General features: G+C 43.0%; 2 protein-coding genes across 4 annotated transcripts; one reads left to right on the top strand and one right to left on the bottom strand.

Annotated features, from left to right (window-relative positions):
* Nucleotides 1–70: 70 nt before the first annotated feature.
* On the top strand, nt 71–4,720 carry LOC311150206 (uncharacterized protein). 2 transcript variants are annotated; one of them, XM_084187561.1, is made up of 4 exons: nt 71–581; nt 2,944–3,121; nt 3,506–3,567; nt 4,023–4,720. In XM_084187561.1, exons 2-4 carry the CDS (start codon nt 2,992–2,994, stop codon nt 4,068–4,070), a joined length of 240 nt encoding a protein of 79 aa, XP_084043687.1. In that variant the 5' UTR covers nt 71–581; nt 2,944–2,991; the 3' UTR covers nt 4,071–4,720. The 2 variants fall into 2 exon arrangements, with proteins under 2 accessions (XP_084043687.1, XP_084043686.1); XM_084187560.1 differs by having other exon boundaries at nt 532–635.
* Nucleotides 4,603–20,589, bottom strand: rogdi (rogdi atypical leucine zipper). 2 transcript variants are annotated; one of them, XM_084187538.1, is made up of 11 exons: nt 20,405–20,589; nt 18,838–18,909; nt 17,263–17,345; nt 16,468–16,522; nt 11,901–11,981; nt 10,657–10,752; nt 8,283–8,381; nt 8,053–8,166; nt 7,783–7,832; nt 7,320–7,446; nt 4,603–6,896 (listed from the first exon to the last, which is right to left on the bottom strand). In XM_084187538.1, the coding sequence occupies exons 1-11, from the start codon at nt 20,477–20,479 to the stop codon at nt 6,855–6,857; spliced, it is 894 nt and encodes a 297-aa protein (XP_084043664.1). In that variant the 5' UTR covers nt 20,480–20,589; the 3' UTR covers nt 4,603–6,854. The 2 variants fall into 2 exon arrangements, with proteins under 2 accessions (XP_084043664.1, XP_084043665.1); XM_084187539.1 differs by having other exon boundaries at nt 8,053–8,163; nt 17,263–18,909; nt 20,405–20,492.
* Nucleotides 20,590–21,210: the final 621 nt, after the last annotated feature.

Below are 21,210 nucleotides of genomic sequence, written 5' to 3'. Positions count from 1 at the left end.
AAGAAACTACAACCCCGAAGACGGAGCGAACCTCACTTCCACGTAAACAATGGATCAGATGAAAAGCTGAAAATGAGTAGCCGGGAAAGTAACAGCGCCTCATGTGGAAATAATATGCTACTACAATACATCATGACTGCAGCTCAATCAATAACCTGACAAAATATTACGTAATTCAGCTGGTTTACTATAGAAAAAATATAACATTTATAGTGTATCTATGCAATGAAAATACAAATGTACCTATGACAAATCCCAGTTTTATATACATGCGTCACACATATTCAATGTTCTGACTTGATTTCCTCCAGTCACATAATAAAAGTTTCCTTTGAAAAGACATGGCCAAGAGCAATGGTGGAAATGATTGGCGATATCTCTCACATTCAGTAAGTCCATGATCACAATACACCTTTAGATCTACTTGGAGGAAATGAAGCAGAATTTAAACGACCTACCTTTGCCCCATGCAAATCAGTCTCCAGATCTCAACCCCATTGACTCACACAGTGACAGGTGCGTCAGTCGGGCAGGTACCCGGAAGAAGAGAAAAAAACACCAGGAGCTTGTTCGAGTTACAGGTACAATGAACTTCGGGAAAACATATAGAAACTTGTTTGATTACTACCGAAAATGTGAGTTTATTGTAACTGTTTATGTTCAAGTGAAGTCAGATATATAGGTAAACTTGTAATATTATTTGAAAGGGTAAAGTCTGACGCTGCAATCCATCAAGATGCGATAGTCAGTCAAACATAACGATAATGATATTGGTCTTGTGTTAAAGAAATTAACAGCAAATGTAGTCCTTTTAGATGTAAAATAGAGTCTGTATTTGGCTAGTTGATCTATGTCTAATCATAGTAGTCTATGTAAAAATGTTCAGGAAACAAGTACTGTGTCCAGGTCAGAGCAGGTACACTGAACTCTGATCCATTCAATTTATGAGGTACATTCAAAATGCATCATGATCTCCCTTACAATGAAATAACATTGGTTTGTATATGTAGGCCTACTTTATAAACCGACAGATTCAGCCAATCAGGTGCATTGTCATTGCCTATATAGAATTACCACATACAGTGGGGAAAAAAAGTATTTAGTCAGCCACCAATTGTGCAAGTTCTCCCACTTAAAAAGATGAGAGGCCTGTAATTTTCATCATAGGTACACGTCAACTATGACAGACAAAATGAGGAAAAAATTTCCAGAAAATCACATTGTAGGATTTTTAATGAATTTATTAGCAAATTATGGTGGAAAATAAGTATTTGGTCAATAACAAAAGTTTCTCAATACTTTGTTATATACCCTTTGTTGGCAATGACACAGGTCAAACGTTTTCTGTAAGTCTTCACAAGGTTTTCACACACTGTTGCTGGTATTTTGGCCCATTCCTCCATGCAGATCTCCTCTAGAGCAGTGATGTTTTGGGGCTGTCGCTGGGCAACACGGACTTTCAACTCCCTCCAAAGATTTTCTATGGGGTTGAGATCTGGAGACTGGCTAGGCCACTCCAGGACCTTGAAATGCTTCTTACGAAGCCACTCCTTCGTTGCCTGGGCGGTGTGTTTGGGATCATTGTCATGCTGAAAGACCCAGCCACGTTTCATCTTCAATGCCCTTGCTGATGGAAGGAGGTTTTCACTCAAAATCTCACGATACATGGCCCCATTCATTCTTTCCTTTGCTCGGATCAGTCGTCCTGGTCCCTTTGCAGAAAAACAGCCCCAAAGCATGATGTTTCCACCCCCATGCTTCACAATAGGTATGGTGTTCTTTGGATGCAACTCAGTATTCTTTGTCCTCCAAACACGACGAGTTGAGTTTTTACCAAAAAGTTCTATTTTGGTTTCATCTGACCATATGACATTCTCCCAATCCTCTTCTGGATCATCCAAATGCACTCTAGCAAACTTCAGACGGGCCTGGACATGTACTGGCTTAAGCAGGGGGACACGTCTGGCACTGCAGGATTTGAGTCCCTGGCGGCGTAGTGTGTTACTGATGGTAGGCTTTGTTACTTTGGTCCCAGCTCTCTGCAGGTCATTCACTAGGTCCCCCCGTGTGGTTCAGGGATTTTTGCTCACCGTTCTTGTGATCATTTTGACCCCACGGGGTGAGATCTTACGTGGAGCCTCAGATCGAGGGAGATTATCAGTGGTCTTGTATGTCTTCCATTTCCTAATAATTGCTCCCACAGTTGATTTCTTCAAACCAAGCTGCTTACCTATTGCAGATTCAGTCTTCCCAGCCTGGTGCAGGTCTACAATTTTGTTTCTGGTGTCCTTTGACAGCTCTTTGGTCTTGGCCATAGTGGAGTTTGGAGTGTGACTGTTTGAGGTTGTGGACAGGTGTCTTTTATACTGATAACAAGTTCAAACAGGTGCCATTAATACAGATAACGAGTGGAGGACAGAGGAGCCTCTTAAAGAAGAAGTTACAGGTCTGTGAGAGCCAGAAATCTTGCTTGTTTGTAGGTGACCAAATACTTATTTTCCACCATAATTTGCAAATAAATTCATTAAAAATCCTACAGTGTGATTTTCTGGATTTTTTTCCCTCAATTTGTCTGTCATAGTTGACGTGTACCTATGATGAAAATGACAGGCCTCTCTCATCTTTTTAAGTGGGAGAACTTGCACAATTGGTGGCTAACTAAATACTTTTTTTCCCCACTGTATGTTTTCTTCCTCCAGTGTGTCCTGTATTAACCCTAGCTGCAACAGTTATGGACCAGAGAAACCTTGTGTCCTATATTAGAACCACATCTCTTCTCCCAGTGTGTTCTGTATTAACCCTAACTGCGACAGTGTGTCCTGTATTAACCCTAACTGCGACAGTGTGTCCTGTATTAACCCTAACAGCTACAGTAATGGTCAGACAAACCTTGTATTTTATAATCATAATAAACCATAAAATGTTGTTTTCCTTCTTCTCCAGTGTGTTAACCCTTACTGAGAAGAGACTACCTCTAACTCCGCTATAGCCATGGACCAGAGGAACCTACAGGGAGAGTTTAAGGATCAGTTTGCAGACGTGGTGTCCAGACTGCAGTCTAAACAGCTGTTCCAGTCTGACTGGGACATCGCCTCCTTTGCTGTCTTCTTCATCTTCATCGGTAGGAACACACACACACACATGCAGGCACACACACATACACACAAATGACTGTCCATCTTACACCTTATGGAACAACAGGGACTGTGAAGAGACACACAAGGGTATAGACACATGCAGTATGAAAATGTATGCACTCACTAACTGTAAGTCGCTCTGGATAAGAGCGTCTGCTAAATGACTAAAATGGAAATGTAAATACGCACACATTGTGATATTGTTGTATGGTGGTATTAAACATTTTGTATTGTAGATAGGTAGTGGTGTAATAATGTCATATGATGCACTGTTTTATATGTAATGTAAGTGCTTTAATATGTTTGGACCCCAGGAAGAGCTAATGGGGATCCCTAATAAATACAAATACAAATCTTGATCCATTCAGGCATGGTTCTGCTGCTTGTTCTCCTGGTTCTGATCCGCTGCTGCTGCTGCTGTGATGAACAGGTAATGTAGCAATCAATCAATATTCAATAAAATGCAACGATTGACAGGTAATGTAATGGCCTGTTTCTGTGAGAAATGTGTGGTGTATATAGCCTGGTCCCAGATCTGTTGTTATTTATAGCCTGGTCTCAGATCTGTTGGTATCTATAGCCTGGTCCCAGATCTGTTGGTATCTATAGTCTGGTCCCAGATCTGTTGGTATATACAGCCTGGTCTCAGATCTGTTGGTATCTATGGTATTATGGTGAAGACCCATCAGTTTAAATCCTTCACATGATCACATCCTACAATAAAGGGTCTGTTTTAGTGTGACCACAGATTTAGCATGGCTGTATGAAGGAGTCTGTGTGCTGCCTATCTGTGTGGGACAGTGTTCACTGTATTTCCTCTGAATAAAGATGCCTTGAAAGATAAATGATTTCTGCTGCTCTCTCTCTCTGCGTGTTTCCCAACAGCCTAAAAGACACAAAGTGGGCCATGAAAACTTTGGAATGGATTCCTGAAAGAAACTTGGAACAGAATCAAAGATTCCACAATGACGACTTTTAGAAAATCAATTAGTCCTTTTATAATTAATTGTATTCATCTTTTTAGATAGATGCACTTTATATTTGCACTTTTATCTGTGTGCCAAACCAAGAGTTGTATAACTTGTTTTCATCCCGGTCCTATCTATTTACTTTGACTGGTGGAAAATGTTGCACTCCCTGTGGTAACCTGTTTTAGCTGTTGTCTAATGGTGGAAAGTCATCGGAGGTCATATGAATCAGTTTTACTTGTTCCCTGCACGGCTAGTGGATGTTGCTAGGACGCCAGAAAGGAGAGCAAGGTGAAAAGTCACTGGGTGTCACAACCAGAAGAGGAAAGGGCTTTCACTAAGGGTTCATGAATCATGAAAAACTAGGCACCACTCTTTATGTAGTGTAATCAACGCGAGTTCACAAAGCCAAATGTTTTGTACTTCGTTTAACATGTACTTTAAACGTAACTTCTTAAATGTATGTAATGAGGAATGATACAGATATTGTAGTAGTATTGATTCACAATTGCATGATTTTAATAGTTATTAACAATATATAATTCAATGTTGAAACATGTACATTGGAATGTTACAATGTACTTATAAAAATTATTCACTAAAATTTTAATATTTTGTATTGAATCTGTCCTTATTGACTGACTGAACACTCCTGTATAACATCTCTTTATTGCACAGATAAGATTATATGGTCCACAACATTTACATATCTCAAAATACGTTTTTATTAACACTTGCAGTGATAATTAATTTTGTTCAGTATTGGAATGGATATTCACTTCACAGGGAATCAGAGGCAAAGTAAGATAAGTGCAAAAATAAACAATTGAATAAATAAACACATTAGCAAACAACACATACATTGAAATGAACTGATACTACGATTAATAACAGAATAATAGCTTAGCGTTGAGGAGGCATGACCGTTTACCGTTCAAAGCTGAGAATGTACGTTTTCCTTTATATTCCTTGGAATGATGCTTTATGTCAAGTATAGAGTCAGAAACCTACAAGTTTTACGTTAACACCGTTTTCATGTCACAAAGCGTATACTTCTGAGTAGTGTAGTCTACACAAAATATCAGTATTGTTTACCACAGTATGACAATCTGCTTGACAAATTTGTTTCCAATACCCTTTTTCACACTACTGAGCTGAGCAAACCGAGCTGTACTGAGCTGGCCTGGTTAGGCATTAACCATAGATGCTGGAACCGTGTAGGAGAAGATAATGTGTTTTAATTATACATTTTAATATAAAATATCCGAGCCAGTACAGTACGTTTTTGGTCGGTATTATAGTGTGAAAAGGGTATAAGTATGTGGAGAGGAGAAACGTTAGTGTTCTGTAACGAGTGTTTCAGACTAAAAAAAATAACAAGACAAGTTGCTCCATTGATTCATAACGAGGTTCAAGTTAGTACGATACAACAAGGAGGTCCAACCAAGTCAGTACGATACAACAAGGAGGTCCAAGTTAGTACGATACAACAAGGAGGTCCAAGTTAGTACGATACAACAAGGAGGTCCAAGTTAGTACGATACAACAAGGAGGTCCAAGTTAGTACGATACAACAGGGAGGTCCAAGTTAGTACGATACAACAGGGAGGTCCAAGTTAGTACGATACAACAAGGAGGTCCAAGTTAGTACTATACAACAGGGAGGTCCAAGTTAGTACTATACAACAGGGAGGTCCAACCAAGTTAGTACTATACAACAAGGAGGTCCAACCAAGTTAGTACTATACAACAGGGAGGTCCAACCAAGTTAGTACTATACAACGGAGGTCCAACCAAGTTAGTACTATACAACAGGGAGGTCCAACCAAGTTAGTACTATACAACAGGGAGGTCCAACCAAGTTAGTACTAAACAACAAGGAGGTCCAACCAAGTTAGTACTATACAACAGGGAGGTCCAACCAAGTTAGTACTATATAACAGGGAGGTCCAACCAAGTTAGTACTATATAACAAAATACAACAGATTACGCACAGAGAGATACATGCACCCAATCCTAAATCAACCCCTAGTCCCTACTTGTCTAGATCTGAATGCAGTGTTTCCCCTATACTCAATCTTTGCCCCCACTCCAAAGACATTTTATTTTTTAAACATACAGTATATTTCTGCCAAGATGGGTTTTTAAATGGATAGTGGAAGATTTTGGCAATTAAGCGGTTTTTTCTACTTACCCAAGGTCGGATTAACTCATGAATACAATTTTTATGTCTTGGCATGCAGTTTGCATTAGCGCAATGATGAAGTCTTTGGAAGTCATGCTGTTCCCATAGACTTCCAGTCAATGCGCTAACAACCCCCCCACCCCACCCCCACAGCTAGGGGAAACACTGAATATATTGGATAGATATTGTAATATGGTAGTAGCTCCACCATATTGCTTCCTCCAATACTTTCTCCACAAGTAGGGAGTAGGTGTTAGGGTCTAGGGGTTGATGTGGGACTGAATTAAAGCAGCTGTAACACATGGATGGGCTCTAAACCCTGGAATACTAAACACTGGTAATATATATATGGAGTTTGATCCGGCTGTTCTCCTGTAAATTATACAAACAAAACCCACTTCAATCAGACAATATTTTCCAAGACATCCCTTTTATCTGGGTGGGTTGGTTGGTTGGTTGGTTGGTGTGAAGGATTTGGACAGAACACCTAGCCATTCTGATGGTCAGCTAGCGGCAGTTGGTTAAAACACCTAGCCATTCTGATGGTCAGCTAGCGGCAGTTGGTTAGAAGGGTCGGTAGTTCCAGAAACTAGAGAAGACTGAAATCTAGGAGGAAGAAAATGTAATTTATTGTGTCATGGAAAGCCAATCTAATAAAGGCTTTATAATATAGGTCACAAAATAAGTGCCTTGTCTTTGTGTAGTTTGTACTGTAGGCTTTCAGTTTGACAGTTTTCTGGTGCATAAAGCCACAACTTCTCTGGTTCTCAGTCTATTTACACCCTTGTTTCCAATTAGCACCTTTTCATACCATTTATATGTTTTTTAACAGAAGCAAAAACAGCACTCCCTAGCTTCTCTTTTCTTAGTCTGACATCTCTTTTAGTTAAAGACACACTTGAACAAAGTGAATCATCTACTTCATACCAACTGGCCCAGCCTGACTCTCTGCCAATACTGCAGTTACTCATTCACTGGAGTATATTCTGTGGACCAATGGAGTGTCCTGCTGCTGCAGACGTCACCCACCTTGTCCTTGAGCTGCTGACAGAGCTGCAGTGAGATGGTGAAGAAGAGCAGTGTGTTGTTGAGCCAGGGGACAACACACTCCACCTTGTGAACCTGGCTCACTTCAAACTTAGCATTGTTCAGCTCACTGGGGGAGACAGCAGGGAAAGAGTTCAAAAAGAAAAAAAGGTTGGATGTATTGGAAATGTGTTAAAAAAGTTGGGAACTTGTGAGAGGCTGTGTGTGTGAAATTATTCAGAAATGGGAGGACCCGGGGTAGACCCAACAAGCATAAATTACTATGTTGCTGACTAGTGACAAAAATATATTTTTAACAGTAGTTAGTATTGTTACAGGGACACACTAATATCTTCACATCAACAAGATATGGACATGAAAAGATCCTCTCTGTATTGACCACAGACAGCCCCCTCTAAAGTGTTACTGACTGACATGATGTGAACGGTTATAAAACAGAACTTACAACATGGCTCCAGGGTTGTGTAACACAGAGCTTCCAGATGGCCTGAAGTTCTGTTGAAACACCAGAGGTACACAAACTGATGCATCTTCACAATACCACATGTGATTACAGAACTAACAGGTGTGATCTTGTTGTGAATGTTGTCTCAGGGCTGGATTCACTGAGTGACAGAACTAACGTACAGGTGTGATCTTGTTGTGAATGTTGCCTCAGGGCTGGGTTGGGTTGGATCCGCAGAGTGTATCTGCATGACAGTGTGAATGTGAGTACCTTGGTGGTGTTGGGCTGCATTGGGTGCAGCTGGTAGACAGTCAGGCACAGCTTACTCAGGTTGATATAGAAGTTCACCATCACATCACCTGGCATCGGAGGAGTGAACATCTTCTGGAGAAGGAGAGAGAGAGAGAGTCATTGTGATGTAAAATGCATTCAGTAGACGGTGAGACCAGTTTCTCTGCTATGACCTATAACCTATGATATATGACGTATGGCAGACTCACTGTGAGGCCGCTGGTGGCCAGCTCCGGCAGGGTCATGGCTGCTGGAGTGGTGAGGCGGTTACGAGCCCTGGTCAGCTGCAGCATCACCGCGTCCATCAGCTACAACAACAACAACAACTACATCATCACTACAGTGATCAACTACAACAACATCATCAATCATCACTACAGTGATCAACAACATCATCACTAGTGATCAACAACATCATCATCATCACTACAGTGATCAACTACAACATCATCATCACTACAGTGATCAACTACAACATCATCACTACAGTGATCAACTACAACAATCATCATCACTACAGTGATCAACTACAACAATCATCATCACTACAGTGATCAACTACAACAATCATCATCACTACAGTGATCAACTACAACAATCATCATCACTAGTGATCAACTACAACATCATCATCATCACTACAGTGATCAACTACAACATCATCACTACAGTATCATCATCACTACAGTGATCAACTACAACAACATCATCAATCATCACTACAGTGATCAACTACAACATCATCATCATCACTACAGTGATCAACTACAACAATCATCATCACTAGTGATCAACTACAACAACAATCATCATCACTACAGTGATCAACTACATTATCATCACTACAGTGATCAACTACAACATCAATCATCATCACTACAGTCATCAGCTACAACAACAACATCATCATCATCACTACAGTGATCAACTACAACAACATCATCAATCATCACTACAGTGATCAGCTACAACAACAGAAAAAACGTTGAGCTTGGAAATAGACTAAAGGATATGGATGGCACTCTTGGATGGCAAAGTTGTACTAAGTAATGAAAAGGTACACGGTGGAGCAAAGTTGTACTAGGTAATGAAAAGGTACACGGTGGAGCAAAGTTGTACTAGGTAATGAAAAGGTACACGGTGGAACAAAGTTGTACTAGGTAATGAAAAGGTACACGGTGGAGCAAAGTTGTACTAGGTAATGAAAAGGTACACGGTGGAGCAAAGTTGTACTAGGTAATGAAAAGGTACACAGTGGAGCAAAGTTGTACTAGGTAATGAAAAGGTACACAGTGGAGCAAAGTTGTACTAGGTAATGAAAAGGTACACAGTGGAGCAAAGTTGTACTAGGTAATGAAAAGGTACACGGTGGAGCAAAGTTGTACTAGGTAATGAAAAGGTACACGGTGGAGCAAAGTTGTACTAGGTAATGAAAAGGTACACGGTGGAGCAAAGTTGTACTAGGTAATGAAAAGGTACACGGTGGAGCAAAGTTGTACTAGGTAATGAAAAGGTACACAGTGGAGCAAAGTTGTACTAGGTAATGAAAAGGTACACAGTGGAGCAAAGTTGTACTAGGTAATGAAAAGGTACACAGTGGAGCAAAGTTGTACTAGGTAATGAAAAGGTACACGGTGTACGGGCACAGCACCAGCACCCCTTGAAAAATGATGTGTAGCGTAGACTAATGATGTGTAGCATAGACTAATGATGTGTAGCGTAGACTAATGATGTGTAGCGTAGACTAATGATGTGTAGCATAGACTAATGATGTGTAGCGTAGTCTAATGATGTGTAGCGTAGTCTAATGATGTGTAGCGTAGACTAATGATGTGTAGCGTAGACTAATGATGTGTAGCATAGACTAATGATGTGTAGCATAGACTAATGATGTGTAGCGTAGTCTAATGATGTGTAGCGTAGACTAATGATGTGTAGCGTAGACTAATGATGTGTAGCATAGACTAATGATGTGTAGCATAGACTAATGATGTGTAGCATAGACTAATGATGTGTAGCGTAGACTAATGATGTGTAGCGTAGACTAATGATGTGTAGCATAGACTAATGATGTGTAGCATAGACTAATGAAGTGTAGCGTAGACTAATGATGTGTAGCATAGACTAATGATGTGTAGCATAGACTAATGATGTGTAGCATAGACTAATGATGTGTAGCGTAGACTAATGATGTGTAGCGTAATGATGTGTAGCGTAGACTAATGATGTGTAGCGTAATGATGTGTAGCGTATACTAATTATGTGTAGCGTAGTCTAATGATGTGTAGCGTAGACTAATGATGTGTAGCGTAGACTAATGATGTGTAGCGTAGACTAATGATGTGTAGTGTAGACTAATGATGTGTAGTGTAATGATGTGTAGTGCAATGGTGTGTAGTGCAATGGTGTGTAGTGCAATGATGTGTAGTGTAGTCTTAACAGAGGAAAGACACTTCCCAGTTAGCTCCGCTATGACACAAAAATCAGTTTATTTCTGACATGAGTTCCCTGGTGGAAACTAACCTCATTACCCTCAGCTCCAGTCTTAAAGTGGTAGCTGTGTGTATGGGTGTGTGTTCCTACCTTGTTGACCTCAGCCCCAGTCTTGAAGTGGTAACTCTCATCTCTACTACTCAGCAGCTGCAGAGCCTGATTGACATGGTTCCTAGCATCCTGGATCTGAGAGAGGGAGGGGACAGAGTCAGTATAATTAGATCTGAGAGAGGGAGGGGACAGAGTCAGTACTAATAGATCTGAGGGTGGGAGGGGACAGTGTCAGTATTATTAGATCTGAGAGAGGGAGGGGACAGAGTCATCAGTATTATTAGATCTGAGGGAGGGAGGGGACAGAGTCAGTATTATTAGATCTGAGGGAGGGAGGGGACAGAGTCAGTATTATTAGATCTGAGAGAGGGAGGGGACAGAGTCATCAGTATTATTAGATCTGAGGGAGGGAGGGGACAGAGTCAGTATTATTAGATCTGAGGGAGGGAGGGGACAGAGTCAGTATTATTAGATCTGAGGGAGGGAGGGGACAGAGTCAGTATTATTAGATCTGAGGGAGGGAGGGGACAGAGTCAGTATTATTAGATCTGAGAGATGGAGGGGACAGAGTCAGTATTATTATCAGCGATATAACTAGTAACAGTGTAGTGTATTGATCATATGCATATTGTTGGACAGTTACGTTAGACTTACTTTATCACAATGAACACTGTTTATCATATATCCTGATGCCTAGTCACCTGGCCCCTATACATATCTACCTCCATCACCCCGGTATCCCTGCACATTGGAAATATGGTACTGGAACTTTCTGACCCTGTTTATAGCCTTCTTACTTTCTTGTGTTCTTCTTCTTCTTTCTTGTGTGTTTTTGTTCTACCTCATGTTCTTTTTAGTACTAGGTTGATATTGATTACTGCAGTGTTAGGTTTAGAGCTTGCTTCCCCAACTGGCAGCCCGTGGGAGTGATAAATGCCAAGTAGGAATGAGGGGGTTGATTAGGTGGCCTTGATGGAAATGTGGCCAGGTTGGGAATGTAGCCATGACACCAGGGTGAACACCCCTACTCTTACAATAAGCGCCATAGCTTTTTGAATGTGCACAGACAGTCAGGACACCCATTTTAACGTCCCATCTGAAAGACGGCACCCTACGCAGGGCAATGTCCCCAAATGTAATCAAGGTATGATATGATTATGTTTTAGTCCAATATTATATCTGTTTAGGCTTCTTGCGGTCAATTTGCAATCAAAATGTGTTTTATCATATTCTGTTTATTACCATCCACCACACACACACACACACACACACCCCTACAATACCTGTTGCAATTTCCAGTGCTTATCATCCCTGAATGTGAAATGCATCACTTGGTTGCTTTTAGCAGTTTTCAGATTGATGTCCTGTGAAGACAGAGGGTGAAAATTACAGAAAGAACCTGACATTGTAACAACATGTTCTCTACTAAAACACATTACAGAAAGAACCTGACATTGTAACATGTTCTCTACTAAAACACATTACAGAAAGAACCTGACATTGTAACATGTTCTCTCTGCTAAAACACATTACAGAAAGAACCTGACATTGTAACATGTTCTCTCTGCTAAAACACATTACAGAAAGAACCTGACATTGTAACATGTTCTCTCTACTAAAACACATTACAGAAAGAACCTGACATTGTAACATGTCAGGTTCTTTCTGTAATGTGTTTTAGCAGAAAACATGTTGTTACAATGTCAGGTTCTTTCTGTAATGTGTTTTAGCAGAAAACATGTTGCTACAATGTCAGGTTCTTTCTGTAATGTGTTTTAGTAGAGAGAACATGTTACAATGTCAGGTTCTTTCTGTAATGTGTTTTAGTAGAGATACAGTGGGGGAAAAAAGTATTTAGTCAGCCACCAATTGTGCAAGTTCTCCCACTTAAAAAGATGAGAGAGGCCTGTAATTTTCATCATAGGTACACGTCAACTATGACAGACAAATTGAGAAAAAAAATTCCAGAAAATCACATTGTAGGATTTTTAATGAATTTATTTGCAAATTATGGTGGAAAATAAGTATTTGGTCAATAACAAAAGTTTCTCAATACTTTGTTATATACCCTTTGTTGGCAATGACACAGGTCAAATGTTTTCTGTAAGTCTTCACAAGGTTTTCACACAATGTTGCTGGTATTTTGGCCCATTCCTCCATGCAGATCTCCTCTAGAGCAGTGATGTTTTGGGGCTGTCGCTGGGCAACACAGACTTTCAACTCCCTCCAAATATTTTCTATGGGGTTGAGATCTGGAGACTGGCTAGGCCACTCCAGGACCTTGAAATGCTTCTTACGAAGCCACTCCTTCATTGCCCGGGCGGTGTGTTTGGGATCATTGTCATGCTGAAAGACCCTGCCACGTTTCATCTTCAATGCCCTTGCTGATGGAAGGAGGTTTTCACTCAAAATCTCACGATACATGGCCCCATTCATTCTTTCCTTTACACGGATCAGTCGTCCTGGTCCCTTTGCAGAAAAACAGCCCCAAAGCATGATGTTTCCACCCCCATGCTTCACAGTAGGTATGGTGTTCTTTGGATGCAACTCAGCATTCTTTGTCCTCCAAACACGACGAGTTGAGTTTTTACCAAAAAGTTCTATTTTGGTTTCATCTGACATTCTCCCAATCATCTTCTGGATCATCCAAATGCACTCTAGCAAACTTCAGATGGGCCTGGACATGTACTGGCTTAAGCAGGGGGACACGTCTTGCACTGCAGGATTTGAGTCCCTGGCGGCGTAGTGTGTTACTGATGGTAGGCTTTGTTACTTTGGTCCCAGCTCTCTGCAGGTCATTCACTAGGTCCCCCCGTGTGGTTCTGGGATTTTTGCTCACCGTTCTTGTGATCATTTTGACCCCACTGGGTGAGATCTTGCGTGGAGCCCCAGATCGAGGGAGATTATCAGTGGTCTTGTATGTCTTCCATTTCCTAATAATTGCTCCCACAGTTGATTTCTTCAAACCAAGCTGCTTACCTATTGCAGATTCAGTCTTCCCAGCCTGGTGCAGGTCTACAATTTTGTTTCTGGTGTCCTTTGACAGCTCTTTGGTCTTGGCCATAGTGGAGTTTGGAGTGTGACTGTTTGAGGTTGTGGACAGGTGTCTTTTATACTGATAACAAGTTCAAACGGGTGCCATTAATACAGGTAACGAGTGGAGGACAGAGGAGCTGTCACGCCCTGACTCTAGGGACTTGTATTTGTTGAGTCAGGGTGTGTATTTTCTGTGTTGGGTTTGTCTATGTTAGTTTCTAGATCGTTTAGATCTATGTTGGCCAGGGTGGTTCCCAATCAGAGGCAGCTGTAGCTCGTTGTCTCTGATTGGGGACCATACTTAGGTAGCCTGTTGGCACTAGTGGGTTGTGGGATCTTGTTCCGTAAAGGTATGTTGTTTGTATGCTACCTTGGACTTCACGTTTCGTTTGTTGTTTTGTCGTTAATAAATATGAATGCATATCACGCTGCGCCTTGGTCCTTCTCGTTCATGAACGATCGTGACAGAAGATCCCACCAATCCTGGATCAAGCAGCGTGACGAGGAGAGAGGATGGACTTGGGAGATGATGAGCGAGAGTCTGGCAAGAGGGATGGAGGCCATGATCACGGGGGAGAGACAAGCCCCAAAAAAATGTAGGGGGGGGCTCACGCCGTGGACGACGAGGCAGCAGGAGGCCGCGATAGAGCGGTTCAGCCGTTTAGCAGAGGAGGCCGCCAGATTAAGGGGGTCATTGGTTCAGAGGGAGCAGAAGGAAAGTGTAGAGGCACGGCGAGAGGAGCTGGTTAGGCAGCAGAAGGAGCGGGGGTTAATGAAGGAACCCAGTCCCGCTCCTCGCACCAATCGAGTGGTGCGTGTCGCCAGTCCGGTCCGGCCCGTTCCTGATTCCCGCACTAAGCCAGTGGTGGGTGTTCCCAGTATGGTTCGGCCCGTTCCTGCTCCTCGCATCAAGCCAGTGGTGCGCGTCGCCAGCCCGGCCCGGCCTGTTCCTGCCCCGTGCACCAAGCCAGTGGTGCGCGTCGCCAGCCCGGTCCGACCTGTTCCTGTCCCTCGCACCAAGCCAGTGGTGCGCGTCGCCAGCCCGGCCTGTTCCTGCTCCCCGCACCAGGCCAGTGGTGCGCGTCGCCAGTCCGGTACGGCCCGTTCCTGCTCCCCGCACCAAGCCAGTGGTGCGCGTCGTCAGCCCAGTCCGGCCCGTTCCTGCTCCCCGCACCAGGCCAGTGGTGCGCGTCGCCAGTCCGGTACGGCCCGTTCCTGCTCCCCGCACCAAGCCAGTGGTGCGCGTCGTCAGCCCAGTCCGGCCCGTTCCTGCTCCCCGCACCAGGCCAGTGGTGCGCGTCGCCAGTCCGGTACGGCCCGTTCCTGCTCCCCGCACCAAGCCAGGGGTGTGTGTCGTCAGCCCAGTCCGGCCCGTTCCTGCTCCCCGCACCAAGCCAGTGGTGCGTGTGTCCAGTCCGGCACGGCCTGTGCCTGTTCCACCGGTGCCTGGTCTGGCACCGGTCAGCTGCTCCACTCCAGAGTCAGAGCAATCCGCTCCACCGGGGTCCAGTCCAGCTCCGGTCAGCGGCTCCACTCCGGAGCCAGAGCAGTCCGCTCCACCGGTGCCTGATCCAGTTCCGGTCAGCGGCTCCACCCCGGCGCCAGAGCAGTTCGATCCACCGTCGTCGGGTCCAGCTCCAGTCAGCGGTTCCAGTCCAGACCCAGATGTCAGCCCCTCTCCAGGTTCGGGGTCTCCCACACCAGGGTCCAGACAGGGTGTGGTACTTCGTGGGAGGAAGGAAGCAGCGCGCCAAGGTCCAGACCAGACCAGGGGCGCAACGGGGAGGTGGAGAGTAAGTGGTGGTCACACCCGGATCCGCCTCCGAGGCGGAATGCCCACCCTGACTCTAGGGACTTGTATTTGTTGAGTCAGGGTGTGTATTTTCTGTGTTGGGTTTGTCTATGTTAGTTTCTAGATCGTTTAGATCTATGTTGGCCAGGGTGGTTCCCAATCAGAGGCAGCTGTAGCTCGTTGTCTCTGATTGGGGACAATACTTAGGTAGCCTGTTGGCACTAGTGGGTTGTGGGATCTTGTTCCGTAAAGGTATGTTGTTTGTATGCTACCTTGGACTTCACGTTTCGTTTGTTGTTTTGTCGTGTGTTTAGTCGTTAATAAATATGAATGCATATCACGCTGCGCCTTGGTCCTTCTCGTTCATGAACGATCGTGACAGGAGCCTCTTAAAGAAGAAGTTACAGGTCTGTGAGAGCCAGAAATCTTGCTTGTTTGTAGGTGACCAAATACTTATTTTCCACCATAATTAGCAAATAAATTCATTAAAAATCCTACAATGTGATTTTCTGGATTTTTTTCCCTCAATTTGTCTGTCATAGTTGACGTGTACCTATGATGAAAATTACAGGCCTCTCTCATCTTTTTAAGTGGGAGAACTTGCACAATTGGTGGCTGACTAAATACTTTTTTTCCCCACTGTAACATGTTACAATGTCAGGTTCTTTCTGTAATGGGTGGCAGGTAGCTTAGTGGTTAAGAGCGTTGTGCCAGTAACCGAAAGGTCGCTGGTTCTAATCCCCGAGCCGACTAGGTGAAAAATCTGTCTGTGCCCTTAAGCAAGGCACTTAACCCTAATTGCTCCTGTAAGTCGCTCTGGATAAGAGCGTCTGCTAAATGACTAAAATGTAAATGTAATGTGTCAGGTTCTTTCTGTAATGTGTTTTAGTAGAGAAAACATGTTACAGTCAGAAAGAACCTGACATTGTAACAACATTTTATCCCTACTAAAAACACAGTCAAACACTGCTACTGGGAGGTTTCCAGAGAATAGTCTACAACCAGAGACAAGAGATACTCACAGCTTGAGTCAGGGCTTCTCCCTGTAGAGTCAGTACTCCTTTCACCTGGTCCATGCTGCAAAGACAAGACGGCAGGACTCACGAGAACCGCAATAATGACACTGTGGAAGTCCCAAATGGCACCCTATCCCCTATACACTACACTACTTTTGACCTGAGTCCTATGTCGTATGTCACCTTGTCATAGACTCAAATCCCGGCAGATTAGAAAACTGTTGTTGATGATGTCTGTAAACAGAAGGTTGTGTAATGTATAAACAGGCCCTCCACTAAAACAAATGTTAGCAGGCAAAGAGTTTTCCTAGACCAACACATATACGTCCAGCCATGGACCTGAAGCGCACACATACACTAATAAATGAAACAGGTGATATGTTGGGACTTGCTTCTGAACTTTAAATAGGTGCAACAAGGCATCAAAAATAAGCCTATTTTCATGCTCTATATGTTGAATCACATTTACCAGAAAAAAACACCATTAGAAAATAACTTGCTTTGGTAATGCATGTTGTCTAACAAGGAATGTATAGGTTATAACATAATCCGACATGTGTTTCTATTCTGTCATGTGTGAACTATAGGTCTTCGTTAGGCTGGACTAGATGGGGTTTCTTATAGTGCACATTATATCAATGTCTTACATTGTCTATTGTGTTGCTATGAATCAAGACACATTATGTTTTTAAAATGGCCAATAAAGTCAATCAAACTCACTCACACACTCACTCAACAAATCAATCACCCTAACCGATCAATTAACCAATCAATCAACTAATGAATCCCTCCAAGTCTTACGTTGAGCTGCCCAGGATGAAGTTCTCCTGTTTCAGTTGGCTCTCCAGTCCAGGGGTGGGCATGGAGAACCTCCTGGATGCCTCCTGGTGACATAAACATAGTACACAATCTAGTTACATAGTACACAATATACACTGAACAAAAATATAAAATGCAACATGTAAAGTGTTGGTCCATGTTTCAGGAGCTGAAATAAAATATCCCAGAAATGTTCCATACGCACATAAAGCTTATTTCTCAAATGTTGTGCACATTTGTTTACACCCGTTAGTGAGCATTTCTCCTTTGCCAAGATAATCCATACACCTGACAGGTGTGGCATATCAAGAAGCTGATTAAACAGCATGATCATTACACAGGTACACCTTGTGCTGGGGACAATAAATGGCGAGTCCAAAATGTGCAGTTTTGCCACACAACACAATGCCACAGATGCAATTGGCATACTGACTGCAGGAATGTCCACCAGAGCTGTTGCCAGAGAAGTGAATGTGCATTTCTCTACCATAAGCCACCTCCAACGTCGTTTTAGAGAATTTGGCAATACGTCCAACCGGCCTCACAACCTCAGACCACGTGTATGGCGTCGTGTGGGCGATTGGTTTGCTGATGTCAACGAGTGGCCCATGGTGGTGGTGGGGTTATGGTATGGGCAGGCATAAGCTACGGACAACAAACACAATCGCATTTTATCGATGGCAATTTAAATGCACAAAAATACAGTGACGAGATCCTGAGACCCATTGTTTTGTAAGGTATCTGTGACCAACAGATGCATATCTGTATTCGCAGTCATGTGACATCCATAGATTAGGGCCTAATGAATTTATTTAAATTGACTGATTTCCTCATATGAACTGTAACTCCGTAAAAATCAATGAAATTGTTGCGTTTATATTTTTGTTCAGTATAGTTATAGTACATAATCTAGTTACAGTATCATAAATATCTCCATCAATAACTCAATCAAATGTCTTGAGAAACTTGAGCACAAACAGCAATCAACTCAGACAACAGTACACTGAAATCAAACAACATTTGAAGAATTGAGTTACACAACAACCTAGCCAAAGTTGAAATGTCTTGGAATGCATTTGTTCTACATGGTTCATCATTAGCCAGGATCATCTATTCTTAAAGGATCATCACCTATGGCTATGGGGTCAGTGTACCACAGCTAGGTCTAATCCAATATTGACAACTCAGCAGTGTTAAGACACTCAGTGACACCATTGTCTTGTGATCGGAGCTCTTTGATCCTATGGAGTCAATACTTAGGTGTAGCCCTCAAACTCAACTCTGGACCTCGAAGACAGTTCCACTGAATTATTTCATTGTTTCCCTCTAATTAGGGACTGATTTAGACCTGGGACACCAGGTGTGTGCAATTAATTATCAGGTAGAACAGAAAACCAGCAGGCTCCGGACCTCGTAGTGTAAGAGTTGAGTACCCCTGTGTAGGTTGAGGTTGCCCCTAGACACTGATCTTGGATCAGTTTGGGACTTTCCCCCACTAATGTTAAGGTTAGGATAGGTAGAGAGGAAGCTGATCCTAGATGTGTGCCTAATATTTGCCTTGAGTATATCCTGGAGCTGCTTCAAAACAGCATGGACCTCCTCCTTCAGCAACCAGTTAAACTCCTCCTCCTGAGAGGAAGGGAGGGTGGGAGAGAGGAAGAAAGGAAGGGAGAGAGAGGAGAGGGGGAGAGAGAGGAGAGGGAGGGGGAGAGAGAGGAGAGGGAGGGGGAGAGAGAGGAGAGGGAGGGAGAGAGAGAAGACAAACAAGAGTTACTGTGGTGGTCAGCAGAGATAGGGGTAGATTGAGACAGGATTGTTCTGTTCTAGAATGTTCACATTATCATGGTTCCAATTAGAACTCCACTGGTGTTCTTAGAATGCTGTGTTTGTGGTTCTTCTTCCCTGAATGCAGGAATCATAGAATTAGAATGATTCACTAATTCTATGGTAGGAATCTCATCTGACAGGACGCAACACAGACATGATGCTCTTGTGCCTGTGTACAGTATCTACATACATACCACTATCTTTAAGAGACCTGCTTCTGTATACTAGCTAGCTACATAGACTGGGGAGTTCTTCTGTATACTAGCTAGATATATAGACTGGGGACTCCTGTATACTAGCTAGCTATATAGAAAGCCCTGCATATACCTTATATCGCACTGGGGAGTTCTTGGATGAAGCACACCCTTGAGGACTGAATGTGACGCTTGACACCTATGGATGTAGGTGTGTACAATAGGCTAGATATAATGGGGTTGGCAGGGAAGCAGTGACCTCGCCCATAGAAGGCTGCAAATGTGACAATCATTCAATATGACTATTATGAGGACTTCGATCATACTGTATATCACGTTGTCATTGACAATCAGCAGAAAAGGTATTGCAAAGAACAACACCAGATCTTGCAGATGCAAGGCAGCAGAGCAGTTTTATTCTCGGCACTGTCAGGCACTATGGCAGTGAGTGTACAAAACATTAAGGACGCCTTCCTAATATTGAGTCGCACAGGGACGTTGGCCCATGTTGACTCCAATGCTTCCCACAGTTGTCAGGTTGGCTGGATGTCCTTTGGGTGGTGGACCATTCTCGATACACACGATAAACTGTTGAGCGTGAAAAACCCAGCAGCTTCGCAGTTCTTGACACAAACCAGTGCGCCTGACACTTACTACCATACCCCACTCAAAGACACTTACATATTTTGACTTGCCCATTCACCCTCTGAATGGCACACATACACAATCCATGTCTCAATTGTCTCAAGGGTTAAAAATCCTTATTTAACCTGTCTCAGTCCTCCCCTTCATCTACACTGACTGAAGTTCATTTAACAAGTGACATCAACAAGGGATCATAGCTTTCATCTGGATTTACATGGTCAGTCTGTCTTGTACAGAGCAGGTGTCCTTAATGTTTTGTACACTAAGTGTATAGCTAACGTCCCTTTCTATCACGCAAGATCGCATAAGAACATGTACAACCATAACAGTAACAATCAGTAGTTGGCTAGCAAAATAGGTAGCTTGACGTCGATTAATAACTAGCTAGCCAAGGTAAACCCATTAATGTTGTTAGCTAGCTAGCTTGTCATGATCCCGACCCTTACAGCTTTGCTTACCAAAACAGCCCTCTCGGCTTGGCTTGGACCCGACATATTTGAGAGTTCAGATAAAGATCTTTGAGGATTGAGCATTCCCGCTGGCAGACCGGTCCACCAAGTACGTAAACTAGAAGATCTTCAACCCAGTCTTCTTCTAGTGTTGTGTTTACGTAGCAAGACAGCTTCAAATCACACGCTCACAATTAATCTTGGCCCCGCCCCCCAATCCCTTCTTTGGGAATGCGCTTCCGGTTTGCGTCACATTGAAACATTTTCCGCAGCAGGCCTAGAAAAGCAGAAAGGAGAGTGGTTGGAGCAGGCCCCTAAGCTTTTCTCCCCTGGTTGACCTCAAAACACAGTAGTACTGTTTAATCAAGTACAAATTGCAATCTATATCAACAGAATTAGATCTGTGTTGCCTTGTGAATAAATATGATTTTCACTACGGTGTGTGTGTTTCATGAAAACACACATGGATTTAAGTCAGGAGAGGATTTAATAAACTGCACAAAAAAGCCTTGATGTTTCACATAAATATCCCAAATCCATACAGTTTCACCGTCCCCGCCTGGCCCTGCACAAAATTGGGCCCAAGTAAGTCATTTCAACAATCGCCGTTATAAGTAACTTTGTCTGTATAAGCCACATAAACAATTTTTTACAGGAGATAAATTTAAAACCGCAAACACTAAAACAGAACAATCTACAGTAGTATTAAGACACTAGATGTGTGTTTCATATGGCACCCTATTCCAGATGTAGTGCACTACTTTTGACCAGAGTAGGGGACATGGTGCCATTTGGGACACACTGGACGATTGACA

This window comes from Coregonus lavaretus (assembly GCF_964263955.1).
Source record: "Coregonus lavaretus genome assembly, chromosome: 2".
Taxonomy (NCBI): Eukaryota; Metazoa; Chordata; class Actinopteri; order Salmoniformes; family Salmonidae; genus Coregonus; species Coregonus lavaretus.
The sequence above is the reverse complement of the archived record's forward strand: the minus strand, read 5'-3'. Positions and strand labels throughout refer to the sequence as shown.

What these genes read in the sequence shown, in the direction of transcription:
- LOC311150206 (XM_084187561.1), top strand. Translation starts at nt 2,992, where the DNA reads ATGGACCAGAGGAACCTACAGGGAGAGTTTAAGGATCAGTTTGCAGAC. An exon ending in TGTCTTCTTCATCTTCATCG is followed by an intron (nt 3,122 to 3,505) that starts GTAGGAACACAC and finishes TGATCCATTCAG; the next exon opens with GCATGGTTCTGCTGCTTGTT. An exon ending in GCTGCTGCTGTGATGAACAG is followed by an intron (nt 3,568 to 4,022) that starts GTAATGTAGCAA and finishes GTTTCCCAACAG; the next exon opens with CCTAAAAGACACAAAGTGGG.
- rogdi (XM_084187538.1), bottom strand. Translation starts at nt 20,479, where the DNA reads ATGCTCAATCCTCAAAGATCTTTATCTGAACTCTCAAATATGTCGGGT. An exon ending in AAGCCGAGAGGGCTGTTTTG is followed by an intron (nt 18,910 to 20,404) that starts GTAAGCAAAGCT and finishes CCTTCCTCTCAG; the next exon opens with GAGGAGGAGTTTAACTGGTT. An exon ending in GTCAGCAGCTCAAGGACAAG is followed by an intron (nt 6,897 to 7,319) that starts GTGGGTGACGTC and finishes TCTTCCTCCTAG; the next exon opens with ATTTCAGTCTTCTCTAGTTT.